Source organism: Lissotriton helveticus, chromosome 11 (genome assembly GCF_964261635.1).
Source record: "Lissotriton helveticus chromosome 11, aLisHel1.1, whole genome shotgun sequence".
In the NCBI taxonomy this organism is placed as follows: domain Eukaryota; kingdom Metazoa; phylum Chordata; class Amphibia; order Caudata; family Salamandridae; genus Lissotriton; species Lissotriton helveticus.
The window spans coordinates 819,079,927-819,094,627 of NC_136072.1; the positions used below are offsets into that span (position 1 = coordinate 819,079,927).

Genomic DNA, 14,701 nt, shown 5'->3' on the forward strand with positions numbered 1-14,701 from the left:
GCGGGACCCTTCCCCTTCTCAGGGTGCTTCCCGGCTCCCTTTACCATGGTCTGGGCAGAAATAGAGTTAAATGATAAACAAGAAATAGAATAGTGAAGAAGAAAAGAAAAGAGTTTAAAAAAGTAGTTTAAAAGTAACTAAAAGCTGCAGAAAACACAAAAATATAGAGCTAGAAAAATAGAGGGATAGATAATAAGTAAAATTAGATCAAAAAAACTTCAAACAAGCAAAGGATGGCAGAGATTGAGAGAGGATAGAGAAAGCATGCCCAGAACCATAGCAATGAATGAGAAACAAGATGGCCGCGCCCGTTCACGACCGCGTGGGTAAGTTCGCGCGAGATTTTCCTTGCGAGTACGCGCGAAATTGTACTAGCGAGCAGCACACTTTGCGAGATTACACATAGCGGCCGGAAACGGAATACGTCACACAAACAAGATGGCCGCGCCCGTGTACGACCGATAGGGTAACTTGGCAAACGTATAGCTAGAAGCGCCTCGCGAACACGCGCAAGATCACGCGAACATACACGTCGCAAAAAAAACAATTTTGTATTCGCACGTATTCGCGGCTTCCGAAATCGATCTCGCACGGATTCGCGCCCCAAAAAACGCGCGAAATTGCAGAAAAAAACGATTTTAGCTAAACTGAAAGCAATGAGCAGGTGCAAAAGTTCAAACTTAACATTAGTAACATTCAAGGTAGTGCTTCCTGATGGGCCCCTCCAGAGTTTGCAACTATTCTATGACCCTGCTATGACCCAAACAGCAGGCTCATAGAATAGCTACAAGTAGACCATAAAGGTCCTGTGAAAAAAATTTTTCACTGCAACAAAAAGCAAATTACAGATAAGGAAGGAAGCAGGTGCCAGCCAGACTGGAACTTTCAAAATTACTGACACATTAATGAAACACAAATTAATTGATGGCAGTTGAAGAAGGGCAGGTGTGCTTGCTTTTTTCAACCACCATAATCTACAGTGATAAATAAACCTAATGGGTGGCAGTGAGGATGTACCAGAGGGTGGCATGGGTGTCCCAGAGGGTGGCAGTGGTGAAACAGAGGGTGCTGTGAACCTGTGATGATAAACCAGACGTAGAAACAACATAGACGCGGCCGTTGCGAGCCGAAAAGTAAGTTCGCAATTGCGAACTTGTCCCAAAATCGGCGCGAACGCGCGCAAACACAAAAAACGGGAAAATCCGCAAATCCGCTAGAGTTCGCGGATCTTCGCGGATTGCGAATCCGTAAATCCGCAAGTTCGCGTATGCGAGATCCGCTAGATCCGCCCATGCTTACTTTTTGTATGACATCATATTTGTATTTGAACGAATTTCCTAAATCGTCTAAATAATGTCCCCGTCTCCAAGGTCTAACGTATGACACAGCTAATGTAATTTTGTATGCACTGCCTCCTCGCCTATCGCATTGACTACATATGGTTATGCACGATTCTGTCAGCATTGATAGTAGGATTATTTCCATCTGCCCGTAATGCATATGGGCTACCAAAGACCTCAATAGACAACCCAGCCACATACTTCCCGTATTAATATAACTAAATGTCAGCTTGTACGTCCTTTCCTCAGACATGAACAGAAATGACCTAACTTATGATAAAAACTGGGGACTGTGGAAAATGACTAAAATCGGTATACATAAGCGGCGTTCATTTATGTTCACCATAGCCACTGTTGAACGTAACGTGAAAATCATGAAACCTTGGCCACACCATCTTGTCCCTTTTAGGCCCCTTCGTGCGCGTAAATGGCAACCATTTTGAAAACCATGGTCTCCCTGCCCAGCGCCGCTAGCTAGCGCGTCTCTCCCTCTGACCTCGCAAGCATCCCCCGCGCGCTGATAGCCCCCGCTCTCTCATACCTGAACCATAAAACTCCCCTCCAGCGCTACTCTGCCTCGGAAATGCATTCCGTTCCCAGCCAACACCTCCCCATCCTTTTGATGAACCCCCTTTCCTCTGTGCCCAATCTTCCTGCCCGTTCCCAGGGCACCACCTAGCCCTGCGGATACCATTTATTGGCCCCCTTACAGTAAGCAGCTGCCCCGATTCAAAGGATCTCTGACTGATCAAAGCACCCCTCACCCCATGAGATCCGATCGGACACACATTCCGGGAATCGGCGGAATGTCCTGGTGTGCGATAGTCATCACCTACTGTGACCGGGGTGGGGACTTCTACTGTAAATGTGTGTGGGAACAGGCCCAAAGTGAGGATTCCGGGGATGTCTTTCCGTACATCAAAGTATTGACAAGAATGTGTTTCATGTAATAAAGCAATAAACCTGTGTATAAGAGGCCAGGCCTCAAGGATGCGTGAGGAGCACCTCGAGAAAATACCCTGTTGTCTGATTTGACGTGTTCTGCTCCGTCGGAATAAACTCCTGTTTCCTGTCTTCCAGTCTCCAGCGCCTGCCTCTTTATTTGGTAAACCTTGAGTTGGGTGAGAGGCGGCTAACGCCGGGCAAACCTTGAAACAGGGTAATCGACCTGATCTGCCTGACCCTTTTTCTACACGCTCCTGCACACCGCAGTCAGTGCTGTGCTCTGAATGGATTGTAGAGACCACCCCGTGCCTGTACACCGCAGTCAGTGCTGTGCTCTGAAAGTATTGTAGAGAGCCCCCCGTGCCTGTACACTGCAGTCGGTGCTGAGCTCTGAAAGTATTGTAGAGAGCCCTCGTGCCTTGACACAGCAGTCAGTGCTGTGCTCTGAACGGATTATAGAGAACCCCCCATGCCTGTACACTGCAGTCAGCGCTGTGCTCTGAATGGATTGTAGAGAGCCCCCGTGCCTGTACACTGCAGGCAGTGCTGTGCTCTGAATGGATTGTAGAGAGCCCCCCGTGCCTGCACACCGCAGTCAGTGCTGTGCTCTGAATGGATTGTAGAGATGCCCCAGGGCCTGTACACCGCAGTCAGTGCTGTGCTATGCTCCGAATGGATTGTAGAGGCCCCAGGGCCTGTACACCGCAGTCAGTGCTGTGCTATGCTCTGAATGGATTGTAGAGAGGCCCCCTGTAAACCGCAGTCAGTGCTGTGCACTGAATGGATTGTAGAGAGGCCCCTGTGCCTGTAAACCGCAGTCAGTGCTGTGCTCTGAATGGATTGTAGAGAGCCCCCCGTGCCTGCACACCGCAGTCAGTGCTGTGCTCTGAATGGATTGTAGAGAGCCCCCGTGCCTGTACACTGCAGACAGTGCTGTGCTCTGAATGGATTGTAGAGAGCCCCCCGTGCCTGCACACCGCAGTCAGTGCTGTGCTCTGAATGGATTGTAGAGATGCCCCAGGGCCTGTACACCGCAGTCAGTGCTGTGCTATGCTCTGAATGGATTGTAGAGGCCCCAGGGCCTGTACACCGCAGTCAGTGCTGTGCTATGCTCTGAATGGATTGTAGAGAGGCCCCCTGTAAACCGCAGTCAGTGCTGTGCACTGAATGGATTGTAGAGAGGCCCCTGTGCCTGTACACCGCAGTCAGTGCTGTGCTCTGAATGGATTGTAGAGAGCCCCCGTGCCTGCACACCGCAGTCAGTGCTGTACTCTGAATGGATTGTAGAGAGCCCCCGTGCTTGCACACCGCAGTCAGTGCTGTGCTCTGAATGGTTTGTAGAGAGCCCCCCGTGCCTGCACACCGCAGTCAGTGCTGTGCTCTGAATGGATTGTAGAGAGCCCCCCGTGCCTGTAAACTGCAGGCAGTACTGTGCTCTGAATGGATTGTAGAGAGCCCCCCGTGCCTGCACACCGCAGTCAGTGCTGTGCTCTGAATGGATTGTAGAGAGCCCCCCGTGCCTGTACACTGCAGGCAGTACTGTGCTCTGAATGGATTGTAGAGAGCCCCCGTGCCTGCACACCGCAGTCAGTACTGTGCTCTGAATGGATTGTAGAGAGCCCCCCGTGTCTGCACACCGCAGTCAGTGCTGTGCTCTGAAAGTATTGTAGAGAGCCCCCTGTGCCTGTACACCGCAGTCAGTGCTGTGCTCTGAATGGATTGTAGAGACCACCCCGTGCCTGTACACCGCAGTCAGTGCTGTGCTCTGAAAGTATTGTAGAGAGCCCCCCGTGCCTGTACACTGCAGTGGGTGCTGAGCGCTGAAAGTATTGTAGAGAGCCCTCGTGCCTGTACACAGCAGTCAGTGCTGTGCTCTGAATGGATTATAGAGAACCCCCCATGCCTGTACACTGCAGTCAGCGCTGTGCTCTGAATGGATTGTAGAGAGCCCCCGTGCCTGTACACTGCAGGCAGTGCTGTGCTCTGAATGGATTGTAGAGAGCCCCCCGTGCCTGCACACCGCAGTCAGTGCTGTGCTCTGAATGGATTGTAGAGAGCCCCCTGTGCCTGCACACCACAGTCCGTTCTGTGCTCTGAATGGATTGTAGAGAGCCCCCGATGCCTGTACACTGCAGGCAGTGCTGTGCTCTGAATGGATTATAGAGAGCCCCCCGTGCCTGCACACCACAGTCAGTTCTGTGCTCTGAATGGATTGTAGAGTGCCCCCGCTCCTGTACACCGCAGTCAGTGCTGTGCTCTGAATGGATTGTAGAGAGCCCCCTGTGCCTGCACACCGCAGTCAGTGCTGTGCTCTGAATGGATTGTAGAGAGCCCCCCGTGCCTGTACACCGCAGTCAGTGCTGTGCTCTGAATGGATTGTAGAGAGCCCCCGATGCCTATACACTGCAGTCAGTACTGTGCTCTGAATGGATTGTAGAGACCACCCCGTGCCTGTACACCGCAGCCAGTGCTGTGCTCTGAATGGATTGTAGAGAGCCCCCCGTGCCTGTACACCGCAGTCAGTGCTGTGCTCTGAATGGATTGTAGAGCCCCCCGTGCCTGTACACCGCAGTCAGTGCTGTGCTCTGAATGGATTGTAGAGAGCCCCCCGTGCCTGCACACCGCAGTCAGTGCTGTGCTCTGAATGGATTGTAGAGAGCCCCCCATGCCTGTACACTGCAGGCAGTGCTGTGCTCTGAATGGATTGTAGAGAGCCCTCTTGCCTGTACACTGCAGGCAGTGCTGTGCTCTGAATGGATTGTAGAGAGCCCCCCTGGCCTGCACACCGCAGTCAGTGCTGTGCTCTGAATGGATTGTAGAGAGCCCCCCGTGCCTGCACACCGCAGTCAGTGCTGTGCTCTGAATGGATTGTAGAGAGCCCCCGTGCCTGCACACCCCAGTCAGTGCTGTGCTCTGAATGGATTGTAGAGAGCCCCCCGTGCCTGTACACCGCAGTCAGTGCTGTGCACTGAATGGATTGTAGAGAGCCCCCTGTGCCTGTACACCGCAGTCAGTGCTGTGCTCTGAATGGATTGTAGAGAGCCCTCTTGCCTGTACACCGCAGTCAGTGCTGTGCTCTGAATGGATTGTAGAGAGCCCCCGCTCCTGTACACCGCAGTCAGTGCAGTGCTCTGAATGGATTGTAGAGAGCCCTCTTGCCTGTACACTGCAGGCAGTGCTGTCCTCTGAATGGATTGTAGAGAGCCCCCCGTACCTGCACACCGCAGTCAGTGCTGTGCTCTGAATGGATTGTAGAGAGCCCCCCGTGCCTGCACACCGCAGTCAGTGCTGTGCTCTGAATGGATTCTAGAGAGCCCCCGCTCCTGTACACCGCAGTCAGTGCTGTGCTCTGAATGGATTGTAGAGAGCCCTCTTGCCTGTACACCGCAGTCAGTGCTGTGCTCTGAATGGATTATAGAGAGCCCCCCGTGCCTGCACACCGCAGTCAGTGCTGTGCTCTGAATGGATTGTAGAGAGCCCCCGCTCCTGTACACCGCAGTCAGTGCTGTGCTATGCTCTGAATGGATTGTAGAGAGCCCCCCGTGCCTGTACACCGCAGTCAGTGCTGTGCTCTGAATGGATTGTAGAGAGCCCCCGATGCCTATACACTGCAGTCAGTACTGTGCTGTGCTGTGAATGGGTTGTAGAGAGCCCCCGTGCTTGCACACAGCAGTCAGTGCTGTGCTCTGAAAGGATTGTAGAGAGCCCCCCGTGCCTGCACACCGCAGTCAGTGCTGTGCTCTGAATGGATTGTAGAGAGCCCCCCGTGCCTGTACACCGCAGTCAGTGCTGTGCTCTGAATGGATTGTAGAGAGCCCCCGATGCCTATACACTGCAGTCAGTACTGTGCTGTGCTGTGAATGGGTTGTAGAGAGCCCCCCATGCCTGTACACCGCAGCCAGCGCTGTGCTCTGAATGGATTGTATAGAGCCCATGTGCCTGTACACAGCAGTCAGTGCTGTGCTATGCTCTGAATGGATTGTAGAGATGCCCCAGGGCCTGTACACCGCAGTCAGTGCTGTGCTATGCTCTGAATGGATTGTAGAGATGCCCCAGGGCCTGTACACCGCAGTCAGTGCTGTGCTATGCTCTGAATGGATTGTAGAGAGGCCTGAGCCTGTACACCGCAGTCAGTGCTGTGCTGTGCTGTGCATAGACTACTGTTGGCTGTGCTTTCTTTGCTCCTTCAAATCACGCGGAGGATACCGACTTAATTTTTTTTAGCTTCCAGTTTTAAATTCCTTCAAATTTACAAAGCTTTTAACATTTTCAGTTCTGCTTTTTTATGTCTATATCGTTAATTAATTAGATAATATTTGATTTTCTAAAGAGTTGAGGACCCCCTTCGTTGGTGAGGTGGACCCCCAGGGTCCAGGGGCCACAGGTTGCGAACCACTGGGTTAGAGTACATCTCCTCACTGAGAGATGACACCCGAGTGCACCTTTAAAGAGTGTATCTCAGATACTACAGTGCTGACTGAGAGCTGTCTATGGCTGATTGCAGTGTGTAAAGGACCGAGAGGGCCTCTGGCTCTCACTCATGGCTGATGGCAGTGTGTAAAGTACTGAGAGAGCCTCGGGCTCTCACTCATGGCCTGATGGCAGTGTGTAAAGTACAGATGGAGCTCAGGCTCTCATCCATGACTGACTGACCAGTGTGTAAACTACCGAGAGGGCCTCTGGCCCTCACTCGTGGCTGATTGCAGTGTGTAAACTACCGAGAGGGCCTCTGGCTCTCACTCGTGGCTGATTGCAGTGTGTAAACTACCGAGAGGGCCTCTGGCTCTCGCCCATGGCTGATTGCAGTGTGTAAACTACCGAGAGGGGCTCTGGCTCTCGCCCATGGCTGATTGCTGTGTGTAAACTACCGAGGGGGCCTCTGGCTCTCGCCCATGGCTGATTGCTGTGTGTAAACTACCGAGAGGGCCTCTGCCTCTCACTCTTGGCTGATGGCAGTGTGTAAAGTACAGATGGAGCGCAGGCTCTAACCCATGGCTGATTGCAGTGTATAAAGCACCGGGAGAGCCTCGGCCTCTCGCCCATGGCTGATTGCTGTGTGTAAACTACCGAGAGGGCCTCTGGCTCTCACTCATGGCTGATGGCAGAGTGTAAAGTGCAGATGGAGCTCAGGCTCTCATCCATGACTGATTGCAGTGTGTAAAGTACTGAGAGAGCCTCGGGCTCTCACTCATGGCTGATGGCAGCGTGTAAAGTATAGATGGAGCTCAGGCTCTCGCCCATAGCTGATTGCAGTGTATAAAGCACCGGGAGAGCCTCTGGCTCTCACTCGTGGCTGATGGCAGTGTGTAAACTACCAAGAGGGCCTCTGGCTCTCGCCCATGGCTGATTGCAGTGTATAAAGCACCGGGAGAGCCTCTGGCTCTCACTCGTGGCTGATGGCAGTGTGTAAACTACCGAGAGGGCCTCTGGCTCTCGCCCATGGCTGATTGCAGTGTAAAAAGCACCGGGAGAGCCTTGGGCTCTCGCCCATGGCTGATTGCTGTGTGTAAACTACCGAGAGGGCCTCTGGCTCTCACTCATGGCTGATGGCAGAGTGCAAAGTGCAGATGGAGCTCAGGCTCTCATCCATGACTGATTGCAGTGTGTAAAGTACTGAGAGAGCCTCGGGCTCTCACTCATGGCTGATGGCAGCGTGTAAAGTACAGATGGAGCTCAGGCTCTCGCCCATGGCTGATTGCAGTGTATAAGGCACCGGGAGAGCATCGGGCTCTCACTCGTGGCTGATGGCAGTGTGTAAAGGACAGATGGAGCTCAGGCTCAAGCCTATAGCTGATTGCAGTGTGTAAAGCACCGAGAGGGTCTTGGGCTGTCACTTCTCAGGCTCTCACCCATGGCTGATTGCAGTCCGTATAGTACTGAAAGGGCCTCAAGCTCTCACTCGTGGCTGATGGCAGTGTGTAAAGTACAGATGGAGCGCAGGCTCTAACCCATGGCTGATTGCAGTGTATAAAGCACCGGGAGAGCCTTGGGCTCTCACTCGTGGCTGGTGGCAGTGTGTAAAATACAGATGGAGCGCAGGCTCTAACCCCTGGCTGATTGCAGTGTATAAAGCACCGGGAGAGCCTTGGGCTCTCACTCGTGGCTGATGGCAGTGTGTAAAGTACAGATGGAGCTCAGGCTCTCGCCCATGGCTGATTGCCGTGTGTAAACTACCGAGAGGGTCTCGGGCTCTCAGTCGTGGCTGATGGCAGCATGTAAAGTACAGATGGAGCTCAGGCTCTCGCCCATGGTTGATTGCTGTGTGTAAAGCACTGAGAGGGCCTCCAACTCTCACTGTGGCGGATGGCAGTGTGTAAAGTACAGATGGAGCTCAGGCTCTTGCCCATGGCTGATTGTAGTGTGTAAAGCACCAAGAGGGTCTTGGGCTGTCACTTCTGGCTCATGGCAGTGTGTAAAGTACAGATGGAGCTCAGGCTCTCGCCCATTGCTGATTGCAGTGTGTAAACTACCGAGAGGGCCTCGGGCTCTTACTCGTGGCTGATGGCAGTGTGTAAAGAACAGATGGAGCTCATGCCAATGCCCATGGCTGATTGTAGTGTGTAAAGTACCGAGAGGGCCTCGGGCTCTCACTCGTGGCGGATGGCAGTGTGTAAAGGACAGATGGAGCTCAGGCTCAAGCCTATAGCTGATTGCAGTATGTAAAGCACCGAGAGGGTCTTGGGCTGTCACTTCTGGCTCATGGCAGTGTGTAAAGTACAGATGGACCTCAGTCTCTGGCCCATTGCTGATTGCAGAGTGTACAGTGCAAAGGAGGCCTCGGGCTCTCACACATGGCTGATGGCAGTGTGTAAAGTACAGATGGAACTCAGGCTCTCACCCATGGCTGATTGCAGTGTGTAAAGTAAGGATGGAGCTCAGGCTGTTGCCTATGGCTGGTTGCAGTGTGTAAAGTACTGAAGGGGCCTTGGGCTCTCGTGGCTGATGGCAGTGTTTAAAGTACAGAGGGAGCTCAGGCTCTCATCCATGACTGATTGCAGTATGTAAACTACCGAGAGGGCCTCGGGCTATCACTTGTGGCTGATGGCAGTGTCTAAAGTACAGATGGAGCTTAGGCTCTTGCCCATGGCTGATTGCAGTGTGTAAAGTACAGAGAGGGCCTCAGGCTCATGGCTGATGGCAGTGTGTAAAGTACAGATGGAGCTCATACTCTCATCCATGACTGACTGCAGTGTGTAAACTACTGAGAGGGCCTCGGGCTCTCACTAGTGGCTGTGTGTAAAGTACAGATGGTGCTCAGTCCATTGCCCATTGCTGATTGCAGTGCGTAAAGTACTGAGAGTGCCTCCAGCTCTCACTCGTGGCTGATGGCAGTGTGTAAAGTACAGATGGAGCTCAGTCCAATGCCCATGGCTAATTTCAGTGTGTAAAGTACAGAGAAGGCCTCAGGCTCTCACTCGTGGCTGATGGCAGTGTGTAAAATACGGCTAGAGCTCAGGCTCTCACCCATGGCTGATTGCAATGTGTAAAGCACAGAGAGGGCCTCGGGTTCTCAGTTGTGGCTGATGGCAGTGTCCAACATACAGATGGTACTCAGGTTCTCGCCTATGGCTGATTGCAGTGTGTAAGGTACCAAGAGGGTCTCGGGCTGTCACTCGTGGCTGATGGCAGTGTCTAAAGTACAGATGGAGCTCAGGCTCTACCCTATGGCTGATTGCAGTGTGTAAAGGACCGAGAGGTCTTGGGTTGTGACTCGTGGCTCAAGGCAGTGTGTATTATGTAAAGTACAGATGGAGCTGTCTCTCGCCCATTGCTGATTGCAGAGTGTACAGCGCAAAGAAGGCCTTGGGATCTCACACGTGGCTGATGGCCGTGTGTAAAGTACAGATAGAGCTCACGCTGTCTCCCTTGTCTGATTGTAATGTGTAAAGTACGGAGAGGGCCTCGGGCTCTCACTTGTGGCTGATGGCAACATGTAAAGTACTCAAAACCTTACTCAAAACCACATCACCTTCAGAAAGGAACTTAAAACCTGGCTATTCGACAAATAATGAACCCCTTCCCCAAGCGCCTTGAGACCCTCTGGGTGAGTAGTGCGCTATATAAATGCCCGAACTTGAACTTGATGGAGCTCAGGCTCTAACCCATGGCTGATTGCAGTGTATAAAGTACAGAGAGGGCCTCAGGCTCTCACTCGTGGCTGATGGCAGCGTATAAAGTACAGATGGCGCTCAGGCTCTCGCCAATGGCTGATTGTAGTGTGTAAACTACCAAGATGATTATGGGTACTCACTCAGGGCTGATGGCAGTGTGTAAAGTACAGAGAGGGACTCGGGCTCTAACCTGTGGCTAATGGCAGTGTGTAAAGTACAGTGGCTGATGGCAATGTGTAAAATACAGCTGGAGCTCAGGCTCTCACCCATGGCTGATTGCAGTCCGTAAAGTACTGAAAGGGCCTCGGGCTCTCACTCATGGCTGATGGCAAGTTCTTGCCTATGGCTGATTGCAGTGTATAAAGCACCGGGAGAGCCTCGGGCACTAACTCGTGGCTGATGGTAGTCTGTAAAGTACAGATGGAACTCAGGCTATCATCCATGACTGATTGCAGTGTGTAAACTACTGAGAGGTCCTCGGGCTCTCATTCATGGCTAATTGCACTGTGTGTAAAATACCGAGAGGGCCTCAGGCTCTCAGTGAGTGCTGACTGCAATGTGTACAAAGAAAAAAGAACAGATTATGGATGGAATGCTGAATCAATCAAACATTTACCATCAGTCACACATCTGGGTTAAATCCATCTTCTTTTAGCACGCCACGCCCTTCCAGTTTAGACCCAGCCATATGCAAATCAGTCTTGACCCTGTTCCCCATGGGAACAGTCCACCGCGAACTGCCAGGCCAGGTCTTCCCTGGAGCAGAAACAAGCATCCTAGGATCGGTTTCAGGGTTTAACTCCCATCAGCCAGGATAGCTTAAATCAGATGGCGTAGCGAGCATGGACCCACTTCTGTGCACCCCTTCCCACTAAGGGCACCAAATGCAAAAAGAACAGATGATGGACGGAATGCTGAATCAATCGAACATTCACCTGCAGTCACATATCTGGGTCAAATCCATTGTTTTTTTGCATGCCACGTCATTCCAGTTTAGACCCAGCCATTTGCAAATCAGTCTTGACCCTTTCCCGCATGGGAACGGTCTGGCCCGAACTGTCAGGCCAGGTCCTCACTGGACCAGAAACAAGCATCCTAGGACCGGTTTCAGTGTTTCACCCTCATCAGCCAGGATAGCTGATCTCCGTGTGTTTGCTTTGTGCGTCCTAAGTTGGCAGGGTATGCCCAGACATGGGCCCTTTGCTCACTTTGCCACTGGACTCAAGCTGAGCTGGCTGATGAGGGGTGTTACCTCGAAACGGGTCCCAGGATGCTTGTCTCCGGTTCAGGTAAGACCTGGTTTGGCAGTTCGGGCTGGACTGTTCCCATAAGGAACAGGGTGAAAACTGATTTGCATGTGGCTGGGTCTGAACTGGGGTGGCGAAGTGAGCTAAAGAACGATGATGGATTCAACCCAGATCTGGGACTGAGGGTGAGTGTTTGAAAAGTTTCAGCGCTCCGTCCATCATCTCCTTGTGACTGCAGTGTGTACAGCAGGGGGGGTTTGGGCTCCATGCCTGCTGGTCATTTCACTTTGTGTACCACAAAGCAGATCTTAGGCTTCCCCGCAGTACTGTTTGCTGTGTGGACAACAGACAGTACGTCTTAACCCCATGCTCTGTGCTGGTGGCGTCTCAAATGTACACAGAGAAGTGATGTGATCTGACGGCGAAAGATAAAGTGCCTACCTAGAGCTGCACACTTCACCCTGGTTCAGTATGTGCAGGGTAATTCTCTGGTTCTGCTGTCTGTGGTGGTGCTGAGAGCAGTGTGTGTAGCGTGGGGCTGGAGCGGCTCACTCGTGTTGTTGCTAGCTGTAATACACAAAGTTTAAAGTGGCAGCCATCCAGTGCCTTTAAATAGGAGAGACCTATGATTTTGTCTTGATAAAGATGGTATATTATGTTTAAAAGCCGTCAAAACGCGTCAACGCCTACATCTGCATAATCAAGTGACCAAGTCTATCCTGCAGACAAGAGAAATTAGGCGTGTCCAGGATCAGTTTCATATTGGGTCTTTTTTGATGTGCAATCCTTATGACAAATAGAAACGTCTGTGTCTGTCTCTCCCTCTTTTTCCCTTTTTATCGATCTGATAAAGTATAACAAGCTATCGTCTGAATAATAGTGTGTTGGTAATAGACTTTCGATTTTTAAATGAATATTGTGGTGATATTGTATTTGTTTTTAATGCTTTTAATGAAATTATAATCTGTGTCTTTTATGAAGTGTAACATTCATGATATTTTTTTTTACATAAAAAATAAAAAAGTAACCTTTATAAAAATGTCTTTGTTTGTGTATCAGAATTGTTAGAGACCATTGCTAATACATGGGCTTACTATGGTATATGCAAGGTAGCATATGAATGTATCTTAGATTTGTCTGCCAAGGGACCCTCTTGTTTTTTTACTGTACACAAAGTGGGCCTGAGACTCGAGAGTCAGTGGTGGTGTTGATGGCAGTGTGTAGAGACTTGATACTGAACACAGTGTAGTCATTGCTGGCCTGCAGTTTGTGCTGTGTAAAGAGCTCAGGCTCCAGATGAATGACATATGTTATCTATTCCCACAGGTCTGCTACCTCTGCCACACTTTGCTCACGTTGGCCAACATAGTAGTTGGGAGTGAGGCCTCCTCCCATGATCACTGGGTGAGTAAGCAGCTGAGTAAACCGCGCGCACAGCTGTGCATACTTGCTGGCATCAGCACTCGTGTGCTTGAGACGCACGTCCCCCATCACCCCATGTCTAGTTTCCATTTTTGTCTTGACCTTATTTGTCTGCAGCAGGGGCTTTGCTTGTCCTTCCTTTTGCCCTCGTTTTGTGGCTGGGCTTCGGTTGTTCCTGTTTGAGATACTGCTTGTTCTGCATGTGATATGTGCCTTGTGTGACCAGTGGCTGTGTGCGGTGATGACAGGTGGCCCCATTTCAAGTGCGATAACATGAGACAGTCATGCTTTATTCACCGTCATTTGTGCTTTTTCCTCCCACGTTGTGTACAACAAGTCCCTCCAAGCAAAATGCTATTGTCTAAACAGGCAGGACTGGCCCCTGGTAGACATGGAAGCACTTGTCAGATTTGCCTGTCTCTATCTCCATTACATTGCCCCAGTAGGTTTACCTCTCTGACAAATGGTTATGTCGCTGACTGTGACGAATTACTCTCTAGCTCTGTTCTTTTGCGATCTCGCTGCCTCTGGTCAGTGAATCTGTCTCTGGAGTTCACTCTGTCTGTGACAATGACTGTTTCTGTGTCTAGCCTGTATCTCCATATGGCCACCTATCCAGAGGTCTACCGAATTATTGACGACGTTTACACCTTCTCGGCTGTTCCCATATGTGGGTGATTTTAAAGATATACCTAAACGATGTCTTTTTTTGAAAATGAGAAAAATGTACAATGCAAGAAAGGTGGTGTCTTTTTCTAAAATGGCATCAACAAAAGGTTCACTGTGCTAAGATCATTTTCGTCCCAGCTGTCAGAAACAGGCAGAGATATAAAAGAAACATAGTTTTTTTCTCAATAGTTTTTGCAATGTTGTAAGTGGTGGTCGACATTTTATATTTTTCCTGTTTTTGTATACTTACAGTTTGGGGGGGGGGGGAGAGATGTGAAACCGTAAACATATATATTTCTGAAAAGTAGATAACAATATGAATTCAGAAAGGTGTCATTTGTGTGGCTAGCTTATAGGTGTACCAACGAAAATATTGGTTCAAATATAAAAAAAAATGGAAAGTAAATAGAAAAATATGCAGATAGGTGATAATGTTTTCATCTTTATGTTTTTGCACTAAAAGCCGTACCACAAACAAATTTGCTATTATGTACAGCAGACTTTTCCAGTGGCAGAGATAGAACACACAATACCCAGAGCCATCAACCAAGCTACAACTTCATTTTTCATTGTGCTTCGACCATGCTCAAATACATAAGATAAAATCTCATGAATCAAGAATGGGCATGAAGGAAAGTTATGCATTTTGAAATGAGCATACGAATCAGTTAGGAATAGGGGTTATTTTTACCCATCTGAATTTGGGGTCCCTAATATGACACATGGTGATGTTGAGGGCCTTTTTTAAAAATGTTTTTTTGGTGCACTTTAGGTTATATATGAAAGCAAAAAATGTTAAGAATTTCAATAGTTAAAAATATATGTTCTACTAGTATGCATTCCCACGTTTCTCATAAAAACAATACCACACATGTGTGAATGAGCCCCTCGTACTGGGCACAAAAGGTCCACAAACATACCATGACAACATCACGATTTTTGATTGAATTGCATTGAATATTGGGAT

At 50.1% G+C, this 14,701-nt stretch overlaps 1 protein-coding gene across 13 annotated transcripts in view; it reads left to right on the plus strand.

The window, feature by feature from the left end:
* Window positions 1–14,701, plus strand: part of FAM178B (family with sequence similarity 178 member B) — a 2,777,737-nt gene that overhangs the window by 2,679,951 nt on the left and 83,085 nt on the right. For all 13 annotated transcript variants that reach the window (XM_078666947.1, XM_078666951.1, XM_078666950.1 and 10 more), the window contains one exon: window positions 12,970–13,047. In XM_078666947.1, the coding sequence (XP_078523073.1) occupies window positions 12,970–13,047 (78 nt within the window). The remainder of the gene's footprint in view (window positions 1–12,969; window positions 13,048–14,701) is intronic.